Source organism: Hyaena hyaena, unplaced genomic scaffold (assembly GCF_003009895.1).
Source record: "Hyaena hyaena isolate Hyena2069 unplaced genomic scaffold, ASM300989v1 scaffold_152, whole genome shotgun sequence".
Taxonomy (NCBI): domain Eukaryota; kingdom Metazoa; phylum Chordata; class Mammalia; order Carnivora; family Hyaenidae; genus Hyaena; species Hyaena hyaena.
Genome location: NW_024080784.1, coordinates 608,467 through 634,999, shown reverse-complemented (window position 1 = coordinate 634,999; position 26,533 = coordinate 608,467). Strand labels below are relative to the sequence as shown.

Genomic DNA, 26,533 nt, shown 5'->3' with positions numbered 1-26,533 from the left:
AAACACAAAGCTTTGGGAAAAATTCAACCTCTTCTACCAATAAGATGAACCCAAAATGCCATCAAATGATGAACCAGCAGCAGACAATTTGTGAATCGAGATAGGAGAAATCAACAATTAAGGTACAATAGTTACAAACATTCATGGGCCAAACAGTGCACCAAACTGCAAAATAAGTCATATATTAAATTAGGTAGGCAGAAAAAAGAAGACCTTGTATCTCCCAAGCAATGATTCACAATGGATTTGATACTAGACTTAAAATACAGTTTAGCTAAGCTTCTCAGAAAGATCATCTTTATCATTTCCCTGTTCAGTGAGAAATACTACTGCTGTTTATTATTCTATTACCCAGGCATTTTTTAATCCTCTGGGAAATCAACAAATTCAACAGTATAAACATGCTTTTTATTTAGTAGATGGTACAAGCAGGGAAAATACTCCAGTCACCATTTTTATCCTTAGCACTTAACACAGTGCCCACTACATAGCAAGCAGACAACAAATATTTGCTGAATGAATGCATGAGGGTCCATTATGAGCCAGCTATTTATGTTATGTTATGCAGCTAACCGCATTTCTCAGGAATTCAATAATTTTCAGAATTCTCTATTGACTTTTCTTAGCGTAATTACAGAGTGATTAATAGAAAAAGCTGAATAAGAGAAATACGGCTGAATAGAGTGTGGCTTCATAATTGTTATGAACAGTGATGAAACAAAACACCAGTAAATATATCTGGCACTGTTTTCTCCAAAATTGATCAGGCTTCCAAGTCTGACATAAAATTTAATTAAAACATGAATAAAGACAAATGAGCCTCAAATGGCTTATGGACATAATTTTTATTTAAGCATGGGCTTTTAGCTTGGTTCACCCTAGAGTTCAACTTTTCAGTTAGGTTAATAGAGAGTTCAGGGCTACAGGGCCATTACAGTGTTGCTGGTGTCGTACAACTTCATCAGAAGGTATGAGAATGACCCGCAGGAAAAACAATCCACGAAGAGAACACAATGAAAACATCCACCGTTTTACAAATCACTCTTGTTACCACAGACACAAAATGGCAGTTACTGTTAGTAAATCAGCCAGAGAACACTTTAAAAAAATCTTTAGACAAGGAGCTGGGAACTTTGTGGGAGATAGGGTTTTCATCCACAATTTTTAAGTAGAAAATATTTCAAGGTCAAGCATTTTTCTTATCCACAAAACAACGCTAAACCAACATACATTTTAAGGAGTATATGAAAGGAGATACAATATCTTTACAACTATCTTCTTGAGTAGGCATTTCAATGAATTTTCTGCAGAATATAAGTAGCCTGAAATTCAGCAGCAAAATATTGCAACATAACAAGTAAATACAGTGTCAATGTGTTATACTGTAGAAGATAATACATAAAAGAACAATGATAATTTAATCATATAAAACATGATACATAGCTGAAATACAGTCCACTTAAATAGCTCTGTGACTAAGAATGTTAAATTCTGTACTAAATGCCATTTTAAACATAAAATATCTTAAAATTTTGTGCTTAAACTTTTTTTTTCTGTTAAACTATTTCTTATTTTCAATACTGCCACTGTAACTGATATTACAACAGATCACAATTTTCACGGACACAGCAACATGAAGACATTTACTTATGAGAAAATAAGTCACTTGTCATTAGTTCACAGTGTGGGGAAGTGGTGTACACTCGGTCTTGAGAAGGGCTTTCCGTTTATCACCAAGTCCTTCACAGAATTTTCCTGATATCAGATGCAGTGCGAGATTTTAAAAGAATGGGAAGCAACACGTCACATGTTGGAAGGAAAATAAACTTTTTGATTCTTCATGGGTATCGTCTAAGTGACCTTCGTCTTCTGTTGTAGAAGTGCCTGAGCCCATGTTGTCGTGAAAAATTCATCATGTAATTTTGTTTGCGAGTGCTGTTAACATCAGAGAGGATAGAGGCAGGGAGGGAAAGGAGAAAGAGCATGTAAGTCCCATCACTGAAAGCACAATCGAGTCTATGTTGTACATTAGCCTGATATTTATTTGAAAATGTTCATGGTTAGTAGGTCATGCTGACATTACTCCCTCAAGACAGAATAAACTAAAGGTTGATGCCTGTATTCACTGTCTTTGGCCTTGAAAAAATCCCTTCCTGTTCACTAGTGAGCTCCAAACCAGAAAATATGGCAAATTCTCCTGACTGACAGTGAAAGTGGAATGAAAGTATTCTGGCTTTTGAACTTTATTTTTGGGCTTTTTTCTGAAACTGTCTACTTGGGTGGATTTCATCTGAGAGGAAGTGTGTGCTGTACCCATTACCTTATTTAAACACATCTTTAACAAGTAGGAAACAGAATTCGATTCCTTTAGTGAACATTCTCATATACAGCTTAAAAAGCAAAAGCAAACAAAGGAAAAACAAAGTTGCTAGCCGAATCAGCTTGACTTTACTATTTGATTAGACTCAGGGACAAAAGAGAGTATGTTTTTCTCAGGAAGTTGGATTTCATGGCATTCTGCAAACAAAAAGCATCTGGGCTCTATAAACACGGTCTTACGGAAAAGAAAGACACTTGACTGGAAAAAAGATCATAAAATATGAAGAAGGTGCAATTAAATGTATAATTGTGTATGGGTTATGTATTTCCTCCATGTATACATATTCATACATACACACTATATGTGAAGCTGCTAAAAGTACTGAAGGTGGATTTTAAGAGTCGATAGGAAATTGTGCAATATTAGTACAGACAGTGGTTAGAAGTTTTGGTATGGAAAATATGCTTTAAAAAGGATCGTTATCTATAACATCACTGAAAAGAATCATACCTCTTTCAAATACTGACCTGAGTGACAACATATCTATACGTGGCATCAAAATGTGGATTAAAAAGGTATTTTTAAATATTTATTTTTGAGAGAGAGACAGAGTGCGAGCAGAGGAGGGGCAGGGAGAGGGAGACACAGAATCAGAAGCAGGCTCCAGGCTCAGAGCTGTCAGCACAGAGTCCAACGCGGGGCTTGAATCCACCAACCATGAGATGATGATCTGAGCTGAAGTCCGATGCTTAACTGACTGAGCTACCCAGGCGCTCCCAAAGTGTGGTTTTTAAATGTGAGCCTATTGATATTTTTCAAATTTACTGAATCTCTTAAAAACTGTCTAGACACCAAGTTTTCTCCTCCTTAATTTCAGGGAAACATAAAGTGTATTTGGAGTGGGGTAATGTCTTGTGATATGATTCTACTATGAAGGTCAACATGATGTGAACTTGAGTTAGGGTAAAGAGAATGGAAGGGGTAATTTTGCACTGAGTGACATGTTCCGGGTTATTAATGATCAGTATACCAGGCAGGGTCTAAAATGATACTTTTTAACCTAGTATATTACACTAGATATTATAATTAAGTATATTATACTAACATTTGTAACATACAGAAACCTTTAAAATGACAATTTTATAGTTGTTTGATCATTAGAAAATTTATAATAAAATGTCTTAAAGGAAAATACATAAAGGCAATTTCATCAGATATATTTAATCAAAAAGCAGTAACACCTGTGCTGAAAACCTGATAAACAGATAGACATCACATTGATATATACATCTTGTATTGACATACTAATAACTTTCTACTCTGGGTTTCTATATTATCAAACTGCTAGACACTGCAGAATGGAAGGTAGAATACATCTGAAGCCACTGTAGAGAAAAACACACAAAAAATGAGGTTTATCTTTAGTAACTTTACCACTTTTCCTTTCTCCCTTGATGTGACAGAAGGATGAAGTGAGCTTATTATTACATATTATTATGTTTTATAATAGTTTTATAATAATTAAATATTATTAAGTTTATTGTTATCTGCTGTAAGTACTAATTGCTGCCTATGTTAAGTCCAGTTACAAAAAAGGACAATGAGTTAATGTCTTGAACTAATCAAGTGTCAGGAGAAAAAAATCCTGTTGCCTCTTTAGGCACAAAATCCCAGGACCGACACTAGTCATCTTCCTCCCCACACGGCAGGTCATCTTGTGGCTTTCTTCCTGGGCTGTCATGGTGGCCCCCTAAACTAATCTTCTCTCTCTCTCTCCCTTTATGGAAAAAACACCACTGAAAAGAAACCTTGAGATCCTGAGAAGGTATCATTGAACACTCAGTGGTATGTGTGCGTGTGCGCATATCTTTCCACATACATACGGTGGATTTTGCACACCAGGGTCAGTAAACTTTCCTTCAAATGCTGACTCTACCTTGTTAACAAGCCATTTACAATCCTCTTGTCTACAAGAGCCACATTTAAGCCAACCTAGCCTGATACTTCAAGTCCTCTGCATGCTTAATTGTATTCTGTTTTTTAAGTCCTTTCTTCCACTACATTTCCTTACAGACTGCTCTATTCAAACCCACCCTGAACCTCTTCCATCTGCCGCACTGACCAATCCCCTACATCCCTTCTTAAATTTCTACATTCCCCCCCCCAAGTATCACACTTATTGATTGCTCACTGAAGGGATTTCCCCTCTACTTTGAACCCTTATCTTGCTCAGTTTCTGCTTTGAATGGAGATTAACTGTGTTCTGTTGGTGTCGTGGCCTGTCCCTCATCCCTCCCACCCCCAAACCACAGCCCTGAGCCTCCTGCCTCACCCGTGAGTGGTCAAGACATGTTTGTTGAACTTTTGGTGACTTACTGATTGGGTTCCTGTTGTAAATCATTACTCTTTAACTATAAAGAATAATTGTAAAGTTAAAGCAATGAAAATTATTCTTTTGTAAACACTTTTCAAGATATAAGGTACTCAAAGAGAATTTAAAATAGTTAAGATATTTTACATAGGAAAAAAAAAACTCAGAACACTCAAGATATTTATTGAGAACACTCGAGTTATCTCAATGCAACCTAGATTGACATGAAAGTGACCCTCAATCTATGGGAACAAAGGAACATTTAATTTTTAACAAAAGTTGATGTGAATGTTTAATGGCTTTAAAGCAACTTTTCTATATAACAGGGTAGGGATAGAGAGATAGAGTGGGGAAGGGACAGAGAAAGAAAGGGAGAGAGAGAATCCCAAGCAGGCTCCATGCTGTCGGTGCAGAGCCTGATGTGGGGCTTGACCTCACCAACCTGAGATCATGACCTGAGGTGAAATCAAGAGTCGATGCTTGACTGACTGAGGCCACCCAGGCACCCCCTATTTTTGTTTCTGATACATGTAGATATATAGTTATAGATAACCTTATTACCAAAATAATTATTGGTGTGATGGAATTTTAAAGATTTATTTTTCCACTGCAATTACAGGAGAAAGTAATTTTTAAAAAATTTAAGTTCAATGAATGCAGGTAATATTCATCTTAAGGCATATCAACTAGGCTACTTGACATACTGATTTGCTTTGGCTGTGCATAGAATTTGGTCCATTTGTAAATTATCCTTTGTAGGTCATTGAAAGAAGGGAAAGTGAACATCAGTTGCATCTTGGAAATGCTAACTTAAATTTCCACTATCGCTAAGTGAGTTTAGAGACTTTGATGGAAATGTAAGACACATCTCTGTTTCTGCATAGGAAATATGGATCCTGCAAGAACTTTCAAGAAAGACTCTTTGCTATTTGGAACCATTACTCTTCCCTGGAGCCACTATGTTAGGTCTTTAATTATTATGAAAAATGCAATTGAATTTTAATGGATTTTGTAATAGAAATGGAGAAGGTAGAGCCTTGGTAGAAGTAGTTTGAGCTCCTAGAAATGTAGGCTTTTTTACTGATCAGTAATTGATTTATTATCAAAACATATGATACAATAATTAACACCTTGTATGAATGCAGAAGTAAGAATCCAGTGGACTGTCACATCTTTTAGAGAAATATTGGTGAGTATAAGATGAGAAGTGCTGTTCAAACTAGTCAATGAAACTCCCCTGCATAGAGGATGCTGGACATTTTATTTTCAAGGCCATGCATTTTCAGGAAGGCTACATATAAATAAGTGTAGGCTCAGATATCTCACAAATGTTGAAGATTTCATATTTATTTTCTCTGCTAAGAAGGAAGGAGAGGAATATCTAGTAATGTGTACCGCAGGGAGTTGTAAGGATTAAGTGAAAACCTCTAGCATAATACGCAGATGATTAAAAAATGATATAACCATTTTAACCTCTTTCCTAAGTTTTAAAATATCTCCATTGGAGGACAAATGTAACTACATACTAAAGAAGGCAAATCTTACCTAAGAATAGGATCTAGAACTCACAAATATTATGAATAGGTCCACTACCTTCTGCCAATTCACTTATTTTTTTGAAATATTTTTTAAAGTTTATTAATTTATTTTGAGAGAGAGGGGGAGAGAGAGAGAGAGAGTGAGCGAGCAGGGGAGGGGCAGAGAGAGAGGGGGAGAGGGAGAATCCCAAGCAAGCCTTGCTCTGCTAGTGTGGAGCCTGACATGGGGCTCACACTCATGAACCATGAGATCATGACCTGAGCTCAAATCAAGAGTCAACTGACTGAGCCACCCAGGCACCCCTGCCGATTCACTTATTAATTTAAAGTAGAATTAAAAAGTCAAGGTACCTGCATGCATCTCCAGCACAATAGATCTTTTGAAAGACATTACATTTTATCAGGTCTTTGGCACTGATCTCTAGTTTTAATTCCCCCTCACAATAAGTTTATAAACTGTGAGCATTTCAAAAGCACCTAATACAGTCCCAGGCACAGAGCCAAATTTGTTACCCAACAAAGCAGTGCTGATTAGCACTCTATTGTTGTGCTCAATGTTGCCTGTACATTAAAGAATTACCACAATTTTGCTGAACTCTTACTTTACATGATCCAGGTTTCAAATATCCTAGCATATCACAATATCATACATAACTTAGTTATCACAGATCTTTTTTTAACTGCAAAGGTCTTCAACAACACTTCTGTTAACCTAGGTAACACTGATGAGGCTATTAGGCAATATTTACCCAGAATTAGTAGAGAACTTACCTTACTCTAGTGGAAAACCAATGACAGCAAATAATGAAATATAACACAAGTTAAAAAATGCCTTTCAATGCATGCAGCACTGTGATTAGTCATAAAAGTCTGATCAGGTTTAGATGCAATATAGGATTTTTCATCTCTTTTGAAAATAAAAATTAAACAAGTTATTTCTTATTCTCCTACACCTGATATATACATATATTTAACTTTTTAATGTAATGCAACATGCAATATTTGCTCATAACCATATGTCAAGGTACATGTAGCTTAGTACTATATTTGGCATAAATGGTGTGTATAAAGTATAAATAGGAAAGTAGTAGTTAATGACTATCCTTAATTTATCATCTGTTTTTTTCAGTTATATACATTTTAGAAAATACTTATTCCTGAATATATTAAGAAATGGGCTTAAAAAATTACAGAAGTCCTCTACATCAGATAATGCAGTCAAATTAGTAAAGGATGAATATGCTTTGCAACAAATGTACTCTGCTCATCTCCATAAATCATTTGTGCCAAAAAAGTGATAGTATTTTGATAATGAATAGCATGAGGGGATGGTCATGATGGTACTCATATTATTAAAATCTGATAAATGCGTTTAAGACCATAGTTAGCAACCTATTGGTTTTCATTCCCAGTAAATGTGGTAATAATTCATTTTAGTAAATCAATTCACAAAGGCTCTTTACTGAGCCATTTACTTTCAAGGTACACATGCAAAAATTGGCCCACTTCATTATACACATGACAGGTTGTGACTTAGACACGTACACAAAAAAAATGTGATGTGTGAATGAAATGCAGAGTTGGGTGAGGGAGATTCTTAGGATAGAAGGATGGGTGCCCACCAAAAACGATTACAACCCAGAATTCTCTTTTATCCTAAGAAGAACCCCACCAGCATGGATCTTGTGAGGGGTCTGCCCAAGTGTGTTCACAAACATTTACTGCAAAATGAACGTTCTCTACTAGCAAGTGAATTCAGAGACGTTAGGTTACTGACATGATTGTCAGTGACTGTTCTGCTATATCGTTCAGACTTTACAGAATAAGGCCTTTTGGTAAGCTAGTGAGGCTGGAAAAAAGTAATCTCTCAATTCAGTACATCTGTTTTATGCTAGAATAGCCAATTGTCATGAAGCGCTGTTCATGGGCAGGTTTTCTTGAAAAACATCACCAGAATGGAAATATTTCACTCTCAAACAAGCATAAAGCTTAAGTGACTTTGCTTGTTAAGTGCTAAATGGTGCTTTTACTCTTAATGATGTGGGGCTTGTCATTCTGTACATCCATATTTATGAAACGCAAATCCTTCCACATGGAGTATTTTAGAATTAAACCATTAAATTAAACATTTGTTATGTATGTTGTCAATTTAGGATGCATTCCTAAACCTTGAAGTCTTATCCAAAGTGCTGAATTTGTTCTCATCAAACTCATTTATGTGTCTTCTTAGTTAATACGGGCAGTACTGAGGTTATTTTCAAGATACCATGCATGACTGGAATTTTTCTTTCTAGGGATTTTTAGCATGTGTCCTTAGTGCACATGCACAAAAGCAAAACTATGGTAATAAAGCTAGATTAAGGCCAGTCTTCACTCAGAAAAAAAAATACGTTCTAAAAATGTAATGGTTTTCCAACCATTAGTTGCAAAAACATATTAGCAGCCATATTTGGAGTCATCAGTTAGGTAGGGCCTGTATCTCTTTACATTTACACCCCAGTCTCCTCTCTCTTTCACACTTGAGGAGTTAGCAATGCTAGTTTATATTATTAATATAAAAAAGTATAGTGAATTTGAGGATATTTCAAATTAATAGGAATTTATGGGAGTATTCTACCTCTCTATTTCTAAGTATATACCTGCTGTAGCAAAATTATAATTAGTAATATTTGTGAATCATGAAACGAATCTTGGCTAGCTTCTTTGTCCTTCATTTGGTTGAAAGACCCTTTGGAAAATTATCGTGTCTTATTTTTCTGAATTCTCTGGAACTTTCTTTTTTATTTTAAGCTCATCAAATGACTGACTTAAAGTGATTATTTTGTAGAGCTATCAAGGGCATATTAGTGAATGCCTTAAAACTTTTGACTCTTCTGAAAAGAAGTGCTATGAAAGGGGACAGTGGTATAGGAATGTTAAATCCTAAGACAAGAGCAAAATATAAAAAAAAAATGGTTCTGAAAATATAATTTCTGTTTATCTCTCCAACAAAAAAGAAAGAAAAACAAAGTAACTCCTTTAATTTTAACAAAATTTTGAAATGTCAGGTCATTAAAGAGCTAGCATTTGCTTTTAAAATTGTCTGTATAATATAAAAAAATAAAATTATATGATGATATGTGTGAATTATAATTTTTAAATCAGTCACTGAAAGAAGACACCAAATGAAATCCAAATCATGCAACACTGTGCACGTGTGGCAATGCTCTTTTCTCCTTCAAAATATTTTGGTGCCTGGAAAGTATGCAAGAATAATGCAGAGTGAGAGCAGACAGCTGCCTGGTAAGCGACAAATTCTTCAGAGGACTACATTTCTGGAGATGGAATAAAAGCAAAGTCTTTACAAACAGATTCTTTCTCCAGAAAAATGATTGATATGATAGATTTCCTATAATCTGAACTTCATTCTTGTGGTAACAGTGTGATGCTGGTGGCCGCTTATAAAAATTAACACTGACACCAGGTATTTAAGAGGGTCCCTTGTAAGCTATGTGGTGAGGCTTCCTGCTGATCCTTTCTGAGACTCAGAGGCAGCAGGTCAACAGGGAAGGAAGAATAGAGTTTGCTTCAAAGTTGCAAAGGGGCTGTTTCCTATGCTGGAGTATATTTGCACAGCTGACCCCACTTGCTCTTTAATTTTGTTCAAGGGAGGGTATTATGGTGATGATCTGCCTTGGAAATCCAAAACTGAAAACTGAAATTGCTTGGTGGGGTGGCGGGAGAAGAAATCTCTAATTAATCTACTCACACACATGACATCTTAAGGACTGTCCTGTCTATGCCAGGACAGTATTAGCTGTCTTCTTTAGAGGACAGTCCAGTTTTGAAGTTTCCTTAGGAGTTGATAACGCTTTGCCAGGCACAGGAAGCCCCATTAATGTAAACTGTCTTGGCAAGAGACTTGGAAGATACAAAGTGTTTATTGACTAAATTGGATTCTCAACCAGTTTATTAGAATCACTCCGGGTACTTTTTCAAAAGACTGATGCTCAGGTCCCACTGCAGATCAATTTCAATCAAATCATCTGGAGGGATGCTTCTTCCAAAAGCTCCTGAGCGATTCTGACGTTCAATCAGATTGAGAAGCGCTGCTCCGGAAGGAGAGTATTTAGGGCAGAAAGGCTCTATCTAGAATTGGTTCTTAATCTATTTGGACGTCTGTCTCTGGTCACCATATGTATGTGTTCATTTTAGAGCGCAGGTTTTGTTCTATTCTCCTGGAATACTGTCATCTGAGGAAATCAATATCTAAGTAAAACATCAGCCTCATATATAGATCCAAATGAATATGGACTGTGGATTTTAAACTTCAACTTTGTCTTGTGGAGGCAGAGCCCAGCAAGTTGTCCAAAGCAGCAGAGCGCACAGTGGGGGCTTGTGTAGGGACTGGGTTGCTCTTGGATTTGGGGGTTGATATGGATGCCATGCAAGCAGGTGCCTCGGTGAAAACTAAGACGAGGGCTAAGTCAAGACTGAAAAATTCAGCTCATGGCTATGATTGAAAGAAAACAAATCTGGTAGTTTTCCTACCAATCAATCATTTAAGTTTGCTTTCAAAATGACTGAAATCAGCCAAAGGACTGATTTCATTGTTGATCTGGTAAACAGAATGAACATTTGAACCTATCTACCGAGAAGATTCGCCTCTCCTTGCCAACCACTTGGAGCCATCAGTCCGAACACGTCGAGACATAAGCTTTCCAGTTCTACAGGAACTAGATCGTTAGAGAAAAAGCAAGTCATCTCTCTGTGGAACAGTCAACCCGGCTAAGGGGAGAGCGTGCCAACTTTATTCTATGGGAGAGACCACAGGGGGACATCCTCAGCTTGCTAGGGGCTGGGATTGGTCAGGAGGAATCTGAAACTATAAGCTCCTTGCTCTAATAGCAACCACATCATTAAATGGAAGGCTGCCTCGGGCATCTGTGGCTTGGACAGGTGTTTGTAATTGGGCGCTTTAGCTAGAAATACTTTGCACCTTGACCAGTACAGACCCCTTCTCTTCTGTGGGACATCATGCCATTTTATAAGGCAACCCGGATGTGGCAGAAACACTGTTCCCCATTTACCCCAAGGCTTTCGTTTCATCCGATTTAATGAATGTTGTCAAATGCACACGTAAATCTTTTGCTTATTGAAGTTTTCTACGGTACATTGAATCACATTTGGGACTTTGCTATTTCAGGCTGACTTAAGCTGCAGATTGCAGTTGCCAAAGACTGTAGGCCAAAGTCTTGCGGGGGCTTCTCATCAGGAGCAGTTGTTACTGAATTAAGGAGCATGCCACATCAAAGGAATTTCAAACCTTCCTGCAAGGGACATGGGATGTTACGCATCAGATACTCACAGGACGACCTCCACATGGTCCAAAGCCCATTGATCATGACCTGTTCCATTGTGGCGTGGTTGCCACCAGCGTAATAAAACTCCTTTCATCCGGGCCTCCCTGGGTCATGGAAGGACAGAGAGGTTAAACGCTAGAAAACCAAACTTTCCTGGTATGTGATTTGCAGACTTCAACTAGAACAGGCTAGTCTAAATTTACAAAACTTAGGGTGTGGAATTCAGATTAGCTTAGGTCCTAGGATTTGTGGAAGCAGCGGTATTTTACTGGCTCCTCAAGGACTTGTGATACTTTGACATCTCCCTCTCTGCTTCCCCTTGCCCTGCTGGCACCTGGAAGAGCACTGTTTTTGGCCAACAAAAGTGACATGGCTTCTGTGTGACAGGCACTGTGCCAGAGGCTGGGGGTACAATGCTAAGCAAAAGTGACAGAGTTGCCTGCCCTTGGAAAATTTTCAAATGAGTGTAAGCAGAAAATTAATAATGTTTCTTTCTAAAGGACTAGAAATACTGGTTAGAGAAAGGGAAATATGCAAAAAGGGCCTTTGCATTTAGTTGTTATTCTCTATTCCCTGTTGCACCTGCTTCCTTGCCTAACAGAAAACGGCAACACAACTTCAGGTGGTCTGGGTTAGTCTCAGCTCTGCCACCACCTACTTCTGTGTGGTTGTTCCAGTAACTTCACCAAACTTTTAGCTCAGATCCTGTGATTCTCAGGGATCATGCAGGAGACCGTGCCTTTCCGTTCAGGCCACTTACAGGGGGACATTGTAAGACACTCTCTGCGCCTGTGTGAAGTCCTTGGGCTGGTGCTGCGCAATGACGTGCCAAGTGACCCCATTGTTGACACTGTACTGCAGCAGCACGGCCTTGTCCACAGCGTGGGGGCCACTCAGGTCGCTGTTACAGCTGTCTGTCTGTGACATGCTCCCAATTTGCAAAACAAACATGATTTTGCTGAAAACACAGGGAAACAAGTGTCAGGCGGTATTGAAAGAGTTATACTTTCTAATTTTCTTTTTTACCTTTCTTGATTCTAAAGTCCATAATTTCTGAGGTCACAGAATAAGAAAGAGAAGCATCTAGTCTTATGAATCATATTAATAATACAATTTATTAATATTATCTTCTACATCACACATATGGGAAGTAATTTCAGAAGGCTGATGCTCTATACAGAGAAAACAGTTTTGACTTTCAAAACTCTGTGCTCCTCTCATCTTCTTAGAGCATTTCACCTGAAATATCTTCTTTTCTCTGAAAGGTAATATGGGCCATATAGGCCTGAGGACACAGAAAGGACAAGGAATAAAAACACAATATTTGTACTTTTTTTTAAACAAATAGCTTCAAGCTGAATAGCATCTGCACAAAGATAAATCACCACGTCTATTTTAGGACGGGATATCTGGAGATCAGAGCGAAGGGAAAACTGAGTTAGACATGGTCCATGGCTCTGGACCCTGTGTGCTGTCCTGTTTCAAGTATCCTTCTGCTTTTCTTCACAGGCATCCTTGTCCTTAGAAGGTACAGTTTTTAGATACAAAGGAAATCTATCCTAATAAGAGTCCTGGCGATTAATAGAGTAGTTGGCACTTAGGGGAGCTGGTGAAATAAAGCAGTGGACTCAAAGCTTAGAAATGCATATATTAAACTCGCTTGAACAACATGGTGTGCGATTGCTGACTAAGCAGCTAGGTTTAGCTGTATATGGGGTCAAGGAAATATCACATTGTCCCCAGATTAAGTACATCTTTTTGGTAGGAAAGAACGGGATGGGTGAACAAAATTTTGGCATCTCCATGATTACCGTGCAGGACTTAATTATATTCTCATTGTTTATCATAGTGAAAGACCTTAAACTTGCCTTTCTGCCTCTGAAAATACATTACTAATATTTTCCAAAGTGAAAAGGCTTAAGTAAACATCTACATTTGGTTAATAACTAAACATCTAGTTCTCAAATACACTTGTTGCTACTGACCACTTTCCAGCATTCTGTAAATACACTGGTCCAATACTTTGCAATCTTCATAAAGCCTCGGAATCTTCTTTTTTTTTAATTACACACACAAAAAGCCATGTTTACACCGGCTGAAGTGGCACAGCTGGGGAGGCTGGGGGAGGGGAGGAAGGAAATCCAACTTTCCCGGGGTCTCTTTTTCTCTGTCACTTTCCTGGTCGATTTGCACAGTCTCTGAGCATGCTATTTTGCATTAATAAGCAGCTCCCTGAGCATGTGAATGCTTTTTTTTTAAAGGCTTTTTATTTATTATTATTTTTTAATGTTTATTATTGAGACAGAGAGAAACAGAGCAGGAGTGGGGTAGGGTCAGAGAGAGAGGGAGACAAAGAATCTGAAACAGGCTCCAGGCTCTGAGCTGTCAGCACAGAGCCTGATGTGGGGCTTGAACTCACAAACCATGAGATCATGACCTGAGCCAAAGTCAGATGTTCAACCAACTGAGCCACCCAGGCATCCCAAGCATGTGAATGTTTAATGTTCCCATAATCCATCCATTGAGCCTCCACTTCTGTTTATTGTAACTTAAATATGCTAAGTAAGTTATGTGTTGGCCTGACTACAAATCTACTTCACACACACATTTGTATTTACATACTTGTTAATGGTCAACATTAATTTATCTATGTAGATTGTCTTCAGCCAATTTAGCATTTGTAAATTTTTTTTCAACTTTATTGAGATATAACTGACGTCAAACGTTTTTTAGGTTTAAGGTATATAACATGTTGATTTCATATACTTCTCAATTTTTTTTAATGTTTATTTATTTTTGAGAGAGACAGAGTGTGAGCAGGGAGGGCAGAGAGAGAGGGGGACACAGGATCATAAGCAGGCTCCAGGCTCTGAGCCATCAGCACAGAGCCCGATACGGGGCTCAAACTCGTGAACTGCGAGATCATGACCTGAGCTGAAGTCGGACGCTTAACCAACTGAGCCACCCAGGCACCGCCTTATCATTTTTTTAATATTTGGCCACTTTTCCTGGCTTGTGCCTATGCATGCAAAGAAAGACAAGGTAATTCTGCAATAAACTTAAGCAAAGCAGAATTCTGAGTCATAGAAACATATAATGCTTCCTCATCCCAAATTCAAATGACATTTTGGTTTCCACCACTTTGTGACACCCATGCTGTGAAGTTCATGATTCTATCTAATAGGCAGTGGAAAGTGACCAGCCTTGCGACCAATTCTGTCTGAAGTACAACACAGGAGTTTTGTTACCTTGCTCGAGTGAGGTCCAGAGGCTTGGTGGCAGCTTGCCTTATCTGACAGCCATTAAAATACAGGGAGTCCCCATGTGCGTAGGGTGCCAGCTGCCCACAACCACTTCCTATCCCTCCGCCTTGAATGGTCTCCCAGTTTGCCTCAGTGACTCTCGCTGACTCGAAATTATCTTTAATATAACTGGGAAGATCATGACTGAAGACAGAGCAGTCGTCGCCTAGAGGGAAGGGAATAATTGCAAACATTAGCTATGAAGAGCAGAATCATTAAAGATCAAGTATTCAAGTTAAGAATGACAAAATTCTAAGCAGATATAGCCTCCCCGAAATAAATGTTTCTCTTTTATTTTAGCAATTATTGGCTTGTGTTCTTCAAAAAAAAACCCCATTACCTTCGAGTCAATGTTTAGTAAATTATGTAGGTGTTTATGTACTTATTGTTTATGTAGATCTACTGTTTAAATACCAACAGCATCTGACCGTGCCTGCGTGCTTACCAAGGGTCTTGTAAGGAGTTCTCACCCTGGCATGAGAGGCCAACCTAATTTCTTTCTCCCTAGCATAACCCCAGAGCAGGAAATAGGACAAGTCATATTCTTGTTCTTCTTCCAGATCTATACTTGACTCTTGAAAGCAGAGACTGCATTTTATTCATTGCTGGATTCTAGCACCTAACACAGGACTTAGCACATATAAGATTTACAATAACAAGATGAGATAAATAAATCAATAGTGAATAGACTGGAAGTCTGAGACCACCGAGCTGAGATACCGGCATTTAAAACAGTACATTAGCAAATGTGCATGTGCTTGCATTTGTCTTTGATTTGAACAGCACAGCTTTCCTAAACACCTGCAATAGTTCCAAATTAAAAGGTCATAGCTCTGTTGGATCAGAGGAGCAGGCAAATTCCAGACATCGAGGACTCCTGGTGAGACATCTGATTTGTTCATTTGCCTAACATTCAAATTCTCCAGCTAGTACGGTGGGCAGGCCCAGCTGGTCTCAGCAGTAATAAGAATAGAGGAAAAGAGGGCCGCCAGGTAATTTCTAACATGAGAGAAGAGCAGCAGTCTACATAAATCATACTCATTTCATCTGGGGGCAAGGAAATAGCATCAACCAAGAAATCTAAATATATTCAACTTCAGAAGTCAGATCTGTGGATTTTTACATTGTACCCTTGGGGAAGATATATAATTTTGCTCCTCATTGGATAAATCTCTCAGTTATGAGATTGGAAAGAACAACCTAAGATGGTCTTCTTTCTGATACTGGATAGCTGTGTCACCTTAGGCAAGTCACTTAAGTTCTCTGAGTCTCAGCTTCTTTACCTGTAAGTTGGGAATAATGATATAAACATAGCTAACTTGTGGGGATCTTGTAAGCATTAAATGATTTTGCTGAATAAATTGGTGGACATTGTGTAAATAGTAAGCAGGCAATGTAAAAATTCACTCAAAAAAGATTTATTGAGTGTTGCTATATGCCAAGCATTAGGGTCTGAGGATATAATGGCAATTATGTAAACTATGTAACAGTAGAAACCTGTTGGAAACATGGCATCAAAGGAAAGCAGGCTGTATGCCTTCTATCAGGCCATGAAGGCAATTTCCTGCGATGTTAGAGCAGGAGATTTGGGACAGTAGATTCTCTGTCCCAAACTGTAAACTCAGTTTCTAGAAGCTCAAGCAGTAAGAGTGTATTTTTTTGAGTCACAGGTTTGTGTGTGTGTGTGTGTGTGTGTGTGTGTGTGTGTGTGTGTGTGTGTGATAGAGTGACCTGTAAAAGGGAATATCTTGACTCTTCAGCTATATCTTGGAAGAACTGTGGCAGCTGCTGTTGGAGAGCCTTGAGAAAGAAGGAATACTGGTGAAGTATCCAGGGATGAGCTGGAGGCCAGGAAGGAGAGAGGCTCAAAAGTGGAAATAAAGTGTTGGGGGTAGTGGTTGGGGCTGGGAATTCTATGGAGGATGGGGAATGTGAGGTGCTATAGAATTCTGCATTTAAAAAATACTTCAGCAAGCGGGGCGCCTGGGTGGCTCAGTTGGTTAAGTGTCTGACTTCAGCTCAGGTCATGATCTCATGGTCTGTGAGTTGGAGTCCCAAGTCAGGTTCTGTACTGACAGCTGGGAGCCTGGATCCTGCATTGGATTTTGAGTCTCCCTCTTTCTCTGCCCCTCCCTCACTCCCACTCTGTCTCTTTCTCTCTCTCAAAAAGACCATAAGAAAAAAATACTTCAAGGAGGGGTGTCTAGGTGGCTCAGTCGTTTAAGCATCCGACTTCAGCTCAGGTCATGATCTTGTGGTTTGTGAGTTTGAGATCCGTGTCAGGCTCTGTGCTGACAGCTCAGAGCCTGGGGCCTGCTTTAGATTCTGTCTCTCTCTCTCTCTGCCTCCCCAAAATACAAAATGTTTTTGTAAAAGAATATTTCAGGGAACATAGCAGAAGGTTATCCTTGATACTTCATTCCAAAGATAAGTAAATCTGTGATCAAAGATTGTGTCACCTATCCAAAATCTCTCAGGCTGGCGTTTTCATCTATTTCCTAGTGACCCCTGTGTACATGTTGAGATGAGGAGAACCTTATGATCTCCCATGTTAAAAACGACGGCCTGGGATGCAGACCTTGGAAGCTTTCGTCGCAGATGCAGACGGCGCCGGTGGTGCAGTACCCGTGCCCACTGCAGAGCTTGGGGCAAGCCTCTCCGATGTACACGTGGTCGATCGCCCAGCTTTGCTTCTCAGTTTCTTCCCCCTTCTGGATCCAGCGGAACTGTGTTGCACTGAAAGTCCCACAGAGAGCAGAAGGGATTCAGTTGGCTGTTATTTCTCCTAGCGGTGGTCAGCCTCCAGCCCTGGGACTATTTCTGAGAGAAGGATTTCTTCTCCTGACTTCTCCTTGAAACACCCAAGTAGAGGTGAGTGAACTTGTAACCCTCGGACTCTGGAATATACCCCAAAGTGCCAATCTGGAAGCTTGTACCTTCCCCGAGAGTGTTATGTGAATTTCCTATTCTATTGCCTAACAAATTTGTGTCCCTTTTTCCTGGAGAGGTATACCGTATTCCAGATCTTTGAGTCTAGGAAGATGGCACTCTGTTATGTTTATCCTGTGGCTCTGTGTAACCCATACCCCAGAGGGTATCTGTATATGGGATGAGCAGTGTAGCCTCTGGGAATGACAGAAAACTGGTGCAGATATGGGGCCAACTTCACGTCTTTGAGCATCTGTGGTTTGGGCCCTGTGACTGAGTTTGGAATGTGCTGTGGTATTTCATAAAAAAAAAAATTGAGATCTATTCCATTTATGAAAAAAGATCCTATGTCTTCCTATTTCTTCTTGGGGTGTGCACGTGCCATTTTGGGACATGGGTTGGTGAAAGGAGGGAGGGGTTACTAGAGCTGTAATGAGATCTCTGGCCTCAGTTGCTTTCAGGTCACTGCATGAGCTCTACAGATACTGCCAGATAATTCCACAAAGTTTACCTTAGGATACAACTTACCTGGAGGAGACGTGGTCAGGCAACTGAATGGTGACTCTCTTCCAGCTTGAGCTGTTGACAGCATTGTAGATGGTGGCTTCATGGAACTGGAAGGGGGAGCAGCCGATGCTGTTGGAAGAGGAAGGAAGGCACTGGGTCTGCACGAGCTGCCAGGAATCAGACCTGCTTGAAACCACAGAGGCTGCGTTAGACAACTCTGAAGAGAAATGTATGACCTGTCTAATGTCAACGTAACACTTTGGGGCTGCGTTAAATTGAAGGTTTTTTTTTTTAAGTTTATTGATTTATTTTGTCTTTTAAAAATTTTTTAAAAAATTTATTTCTGAGAGACAGAATGAGCAGGGGAGGGTCAGAGAGAGAGGGAGACACAGAATCTGAAACAGGCTCCAGGCTCTGAGCTGTCAGCACAGGGCCTGACGCGGGGCTCAAACTCGTGAACGGCGAGACCATGACCTGAGCTGAAGTTGGATGCTCAACCGACTGAGCCACCCAGGCGCTCCAAAGTTTATTTATTTATTTTGAGAGAGAGAGAGAATGAGAGAGAGAATGTGTGCATGAGTAGGGAAGGGGCAGAGAGACAGATGGAGACAGAGACTCCTAAGCTGCCCCCACACTGTCAGCATAGAACCCAACACGGGGCTTGAACCCACCAACTGTGAGATCATGACCTAAGCAGAAATCAAGAATCGGACACTTAACCGACTGAGCCACCCAAGTGCCCCTAAATTGACACATTTTTTATGTAAGTTTTGTACCTCTTGTATATATTTATGTAGACAATGAAAAGAAAAATTGAAAATAATTTCATATAAGATATATTCTAATTCTTTACAAGCACAAGAATATATTCATGGATAACAGAATAAAATAATAGCATGCATAGTGCTGCATTCTAGTGGCTTCTGGTATATTACCGGAAATATACCTGGAGTTTACTGACAAAATTCTCTGTCTACTCAAACTTAACCCCACATAATTTATTTTCAAGAGTGGTGGTGTGAGTAGGGGCACCTGGGTGGCTCAGTCGGTTAAGGGTGGTGGTGTGAGAGAGGGTTATCAATATCCTAATAGGGTAATTGCACAGTGTCAGACTTTTACTGTGCTTTAGGACCCATGATTCTGGCTGAAGCATACTTAGATCTTTTATTGATTCAAATTCTCATTAAGATTGGTTGAAAATGAGAAACATGAATAAAAGAGAATTCTACTTGAGGACAAACATATCTTACTCATTTTAAAATAAAAAACATTTATTGGCTTGCAGCCAACATAGTATGAAAAATGTTTCTTCTTGGTTGGAAGGAAAAATTTGAAAATAAGACCTATATGTACATTTTATATAAATAAAATTAACATATGGGAAATAAACATAAACTATACTTTTTTGGAATGTAATTATTTCTTCCTTTTTAAAAAGTGTTTATCTTTTGAGAGTGAGAGACATAGAGAGAAAGAGCCCAAGTAGGGGAGGAGCAGAGAGAGGGAGACAGAGGCTCAGAAGCAGGCTCTGTGCTAATAGTGCAGGGTTTGAACCCAGGAGTCACGAGACCATGACCTGAGCCAATGTCGGATGCTTAACAGACTGAGCCACTCAGGCGCCCCTGTGAACTATACTTTCAATTGCTCTTCTGTAGGTAGTTGCTTTAAAAAAGACAACCATTTGAAGTTGCATTCAAGTTTGGAGGAATGTAAAAAAGTATTTCACAAACCTTGCATCCTTAGTGTACTCCAACATCACAGAATGAAGATCACCACAAGAAGTAGCTTCACAACCCACCACAATCTAAAATGAACATAAACAACAAATATGTACAAAGAAGATTAAACACCTATCAATTAGAAACTCCCTCTCTCTAAATTGTAACTCTAATAAATACTCAACAAATACTCAGAGAAGCTTTTATGGAGCAGCCTGACTGAATACCAACAATACATTTATTTGGGTTCTGTTAAAAACATGCAACTCTGTGTGAAGATGAGAATTAAGGTTTAAAAAAGTACTGTTTCTTTCTTTTATTTATTTATTTTATTATTATTATTTTTTTAAATATTTTATTTATTTCTAGGAGAGAGAGAGAGACAGCGTGAGCAGGGGAGGGTCAGAGAGAGAGGGAGTCACAGACTGAAACAGGCTCCAGGCTCTGAGCTGGCAGTCAGCACAGAGCCCGACGCGGGGCTCGAACCCATGAGCCGCGAGATCATGACCTAAGCGAAAGTCGGACGCTTAACAGACTAAGCCACCCAGGCGCCCCATTACTATTTCTTTCTTTTAGAGACAGAGAGAGAGAGAGAGGGAGCAAGTGAGTAGGGGCAGAGAGAATCCCAGGAGAAGCAGAGAGAGACAGAGAGAGAGGCGGGGCTCACCCAGGACTCATGTTTACCCAAAGCGGGGCTTGTGGTCACCTGAAGTGAGGCTCAAACTCACCCAAAATGGGACTCACCAACTGTGAAATTATGATCTGAGACAAAGTCAGAAGCTTCAGGACTGAGCCACCCATGCACTCTAAAAAGTACTATTTCTAACCAAGAGCTAGTTGTTTGAAAAGATAAAATGGATAAACCTTTCGTTAGACTCATCAAGAAAAAAAAGAGAGAGGACTCAAATAAATAAAATCAGAAATGAAAGGGGAGAAATAACAATGGACAGCACAGAAATACAAAGACTGTAAGAGAATACTATGAACAGTTAGTTATATGCCAACAAATTGGACAATCTGGAAGAAATCAATAAATTCTTAGAAACATACAATCTTCCAAAACTGAATCAGGAAGAAAGACAAACTTTGAATAGATTGATTACTAGTAACAAAATTGAATAGTAATCAAAAACAGGAAACAAACAAAAGTTTCCCCAGATGGTTTTACAGGTGAATTATAGCAAATATTTAAAGAAGAATCAATACCTATTCTCCTTAACTATTCCAAAAATAAAAGAGGCAGGAAAGCTTCCAAATTTATTTTACAAGGCCATTCAGAAAAAGAAAACTACACTCAATGTGGCGCTTGAACTCAAAACCCTGAGATCAAGAGTTGTATGCTCCATTGACTGAACCAGCCAGGAAGAACATAGGTGCAGAAATCCTCAACAAAATATTAGCAAACTCAATTCAGGAATATACTAAAAGAATCATTCAACACGATCAAGTGGGATTTATTCTAGAAATGTAAGGATAGTTCAATATTTGCAAATCAATGTGATACATAACATCAATGAGAGAAAGGATAAAACCATATGATCATCTCAACAGATGCAGAAAAACCATTTGACGAAAATAAACATCCATTCATGATAAAAACTCTCAACAAAGTGGGTTTAGAGGGAACATACCTCAACATAATAAAGGGCATATGTGAAAAACTCACATCTAACATCATACTTAATGGTGAAAAACTGAGAGCTTTTCCTCTAAGATCAGGAACAAGATAAGCATGTCCTCTCTCACCATTTATTCAACACAGTATTGGAGGTTCTAGCTGTAGCAATCAGACAAGAACAAAAAATAAAAGGCATTCAAATTGGGAAGGAAAAGTAAAGCTCTTACTCTTTGCAGTTGACATGATACTATACATAGAAAACCCTAAAGACTCCACTGAAAAACTATTGGAACTGATAAATGAATTCAATAAAGTTGCAGGGTATAAATTTAATATGCAGAAATATGTTGCCTTTCTATACACTAATAGTAAAAGTGGCAGAAAAAGAAATACTAATAGTAAAATATCAGAAAGAGAAATGAGGGAGACAATTCCATTTACAATTGTACCAACAAAAAACAGTACCTAGGAATAAATTTAATCAGGAGGTGAAAATCCTATACTCTAAAAACTATAAGACATTAATGAGAAACTGAAGATAAAGTAAATGAATGGAAAGATATACCATGCTTATGTGCCAGAAGAATTAACATTGTTAAAAATGTCCATACTACTCAAAGCATAGATTCAATTCAATCTGTATCAAAATACCAATAGCATTTTTTTTCACAGAACTAGAACAGAAAAATCCTAAAATTTGAAAGGAACTACAAAACACCCCAAGACCAAAGCAGACTTGAGAAAGAAGCACAAAGCTGGAGGTATCACAATTCCAGAGTTAAAAATACACTACAAAGCTGTAGCAATCAGAACAGTACGGTACTAGCACAAAAACAGACACACAGATCAATGGAATGGGAGAGACAGCTCAGAAATAAACCCACACTTAATATGGTCAATTAATCTATGACAAAGGAGGCAAGAATACACAATGGGGAAAAGGTAGTCTTTCCAACAAATGGTGCTGGGAAAACTGGACAGTTACATGCAAAAGAATGAAACCAGACCACTTTCTTATACCATATACAAAAGTAAATTCCAAATGGATGAAAGGCCTAAATGTGAGGCTGAACTCTTAAGAGAAAACATAGGCAGTAATCTCTTGGACACCAGCCTTAAGAACAAATTAATGGACATGTCTCCTCAGGCAAGGGAAAAAGTAAAAATAAATTATTGAGACTACACTAAAATAAAAAGCTTTTGCACAATGAGGGAAATCATCAACAAAACAAAAAGGCAATGTAGTAAATATGAGAAGATATTTGCAAATGATATATCTGATAAGGGGTTAATACCCAAGATATATAAAGAACTTACATAACTCAAAACAAAAAGAAATCTGATTAAAAAATGGGCAGAGGACCTGAACAAACATGTTTCCAAAGAAGACATACAGATGGCCAACAGACACATGAAAAGATGCTCAAATTCACTAATCATCAGGGAAATATAGATCAAACCATAATAAGACAGATACCATGTAACACAAGTCAGAATAGCCAGTACCAAAAAGATAAGAAATAGCAAGTGTTGGTGAGGATGTAGGGGAAAAGAAACCCTTGTGCACAGTTGCTGGGAATGTAAATTGGTACAGCCACTATGGTAAACAACATGGAGGTTCCCCCAAAAATTAAAAACAGGAATATCAAATGATTCACTAATTCCACTGCTAAGTAATGACCAAAGAAAATGGAAACATTAGCTCTAAAAGATATATGTACCCCTATGTTTATTGCAGCATTATTTATGATAGCTAAGATATGGAAACAACCCAAGTGTCCATAAACAGATGAATGGATAAAGATATGGGGTATATACACAATGGGATATTAATTACTCATCCATAAAAAATAATAAGATCTTACCATTTGTGACAACATGGATGCATGTAGGGGTATTATGCTAAGTGAAGTAAGTCAGACAGAGAAAGATAATAACCATATGAGTTCATGTATTTGTGAAATCTAAAAAACCAAACAAATGAACAAATAGAAATAGACTCATAAATACAGAGAACAAACTGGTGATTGCCAGAGGGGTGGAAAGAATGGATGAAATAGGTGAAAATATTGTAGTAATACTTTAAGGTGATAGATAATGAGTACTCTAATTGTGGTGAGCATAGAGTAATGTATAGAATGTCAAATCACTTATGTTGTACACCTGACACTAATATAACATTTCATGTCAATTATACTTAAATATTAAAAATTTAAAAAGTTAAACAAAAGAACAAGCTCTTAACCTTTGAGAAATTTTTCTCAAAGACCTAAAAGTTTTTGTACAGAAATGACCAGGCCCATTTTCTTCCTTCCTTCCTCCCTTCCTCCTTTCCTTCCTTCCTCTCTTCCTCCCTCCCTCCCTCCTTCCTTTCTTCCTATCTATCTATCTATCTATCTATCTATCTATCTAATTTTAATATTTCTGGATTATGCTACTGTTCTCCAGGTTTTCTACCTGCCAAGGTGGCAGTTTTGGTAAGACTGAGAGTCAGATGCCTCTTCAAGAGAAAAAGGCATTCCGTGCCAATCAGAGCTATCTGCAATTAGAATGATATCCATGGCTAAGTAGTAAAACAAACAAACAAAAGTACTATTTCTATTTACTTAATTTATATAACACCATATTAATCATAAATCTAGGAAAGATAGTTTGACCAAAAGTAAAGCAACATTTGGAGAATTAATGGAAAGAAACTCAAAGTATCACTGGTTCAAAACATTTTCACTGATATTCTAACTTCCTGATGCTACTAGTGAATTTTTATTTATAATTAAAAATAGCAATTTTTAATTACTTAATATTCATTCTTACGGTTTTTCCACTTCCTTATGAATTAAAGCTTTCCATATTATATGCAATTAAATGTTTGAGTCATTAATAATGCATAAGTGCCATAAAACCTTGGTGATTTAAATTTAAGTCCTAATCATCTACCTAATCAACACATCCTTTTTTAGTGCTGATACTGGGGAAGGTGAGCTAAAAATTTCAGGCCATACACTCACGAATAAGACAACCCTGGCTACAGAGAGCAAATAAGAAGCATATTCCAATAATAGGAAATCATAAAAGATACAACTAAAATGCTGTGGTGCTTCATACGTAGGAGAGATTATATTTGATTAAGTGGATTAGAAAACAATTCATCAGAAGTGGAGGATCTGAATTATTCCAACAACAAGAAAGAAATGATGACATGATAGAAGTGCTATCACTATAAAGGCAATCATTTTACTACATATGTACATATATAATACATACATACATGCATATGGTATATATATATGCTATACATGCCAGTATATACATATATTGATTTGATGTATGTATATATGTATTTGATATTTGTATGTATGTATAGTATATGTATCAAATCAACATGTTGTACAACTTAAATTTACACAAAGTTATACGTCAAATATACTTCAATTAAAGATAAAAACAGAAAAGAATTCATCAGGTAGCATGCACGTGAGCCACCTCTGGAGAATGGGAAGACTCTGAGAGGTGGAGATAGGAGGATACATTTAGGTGAAAAGAGTATGAGCAAAGACACAGAGGTGGAAAGGTATTGTGGCAGGTCTACAGCAGAGCCTGTAGTATGTTCTGGTCCAAGTGTAGAGTGTATGTAATACTGGGAGAGAAGGTGAGAGAGATCAGTTGAGCTAGGGCTTCTGACCTTAATTTGGCAGACTCAGTTTGGGAGTCATTAAAGGTTTAAGAGCAATGGAATGATGTGCCCAGAGCTGGGCTCTGTAAAGATCAATCTGACTGTGCTGTTGAAGACAGGTGGGAGTAGAGAGAAATAAGAGATGGAAAGACTCTTAAGTGCACTATTGATCTAATTAGGGCCAGAATGGAGGTGGTAACAGTACAAATGGAGAAGATGGGATAGGTGCCTTGAACACTAGAAATGAGAATCAAAAGGCTTTAGTAACTGATTAGGTGTGAAAAGTGAAAGGTAAAAAAATATCAAAGACTTCTTTAACCTTTAAAGCTGATGAGTAAGTCAAAAGTAGTGCCATCAACAGAAACAGGAGAATCTGAAAGAGGAGCTGGGAGGGAGAGGGAAGATAAGAAGTTCACTGTTAGACGTGTTGAGCTGGGATGCCAGTAAGATGTAGAAACGTACACAGAAATGTGAAGACTCTGAACTAACTGTTGATGAGCCAGTCAAGGTTGGATATGCAGATCTGGGAGCTGGTCTTAAAGATATATACCAGAAGCCAAAGGATTCATGAAATTCTCAGTGGTGAGAATATCTTAGAGTGAAGACAGCCAGGAAGTGCTATAAAATGCTCACATCTAGAGGGCTGAAGGAAGAAGAGCCAAAAAGGGATCAGAAGTAGGTGCCAAGGAGGTAAGAGGAGAACTGGCAGAGAACCCAGAGCCACCGGGACAGAGCATGGCAGCAGCTGGAGAGAGCAAGAACTGCAGTGTCCGGTGGTACAGAGGGGGAGTGATACTTTAAGTATTACATTTCTGGGGACAAATTTTTTTCTTTTTTGAAATAAATTGATCTGGTTAGAGAAGAAAATGTTCATCTCTTCAGCTCTAGGTTGACAGAGGCAGCAAAAAAGGAGGCTTCAATCAGCTCAATCAAACATGATGACTTTGATAGGGGCCCAGTGTGGGCCTGCTAGAGGGAAAGCCTTCACTCTTAAAGTATGTGGCTTGGAATTATGGGTGGTGTAACACTGGATATGACCTTGAGCATCCTTCATGCCACTAAGGGAGGGATAGTCCTAAGGAAGTGGTAGCATTTGGGGAAACTGCCTCACCCTTTAGTCTCTGAAGGAAAGTTCAACATAAAACTGAGGAACACAGTGAATATATCTATGTTGCCTCTTTTTGCAACAGATCTGAACTTTTAAATATTGTAAAGC

General features: G+C 38.4%; 1 protein-coding gene across 2 annotated transcripts in view; it reads right to left on the bottom strand.

The window, feature by feature from the left end:
- Nucleotides 1-1,447: 1,447 nt before the first annotated feature.
- RELN (reelin) overlaps nt 1,448-26,533 on the bottom strand; it is a 544,526-nt gene continuing 519,440 nt past the window's right edge. Inside the window, exons 58-65 of one of the 2 annotated variants that reach the window (XM_039239122.1) lie at nt 20,039-20,112; nt 18,330-18,491; nt 17,452-17,609; nt 14,820-15,039; nt 12,332-12,529; nt 11,577-11,675; nt 7,001-7,006; nt 1,448-1,935 (exon numbers count right to left, since the gene is read on the bottom strand). In XM_039239122.1, coding sequence (XP_039095053.1) covers nt 1,839-1,935; nt 7,001-7,006; nt 11,577-11,675; nt 12,332-12,529; nt 14,820-15,039; nt 17,452-17,609; nt 18,330-18,491; nt 20,039-20,112 — 1,014 coding nt within the window. In that variant the 3' untranslated portion in view covers nt 1,448-1,838. The remainder of the gene's footprint in view (nt 1,936-7,000; nt 7,007-11,576; nt 11,676-12,331; nt 12,530-14,819; nt 15,040-17,451; nt 17,610-18,329; nt 18,492-20,038; nt 20,113-26,533) is intronic. The other variant, XM_039239123.1, reaches the window with a different exon arrangement.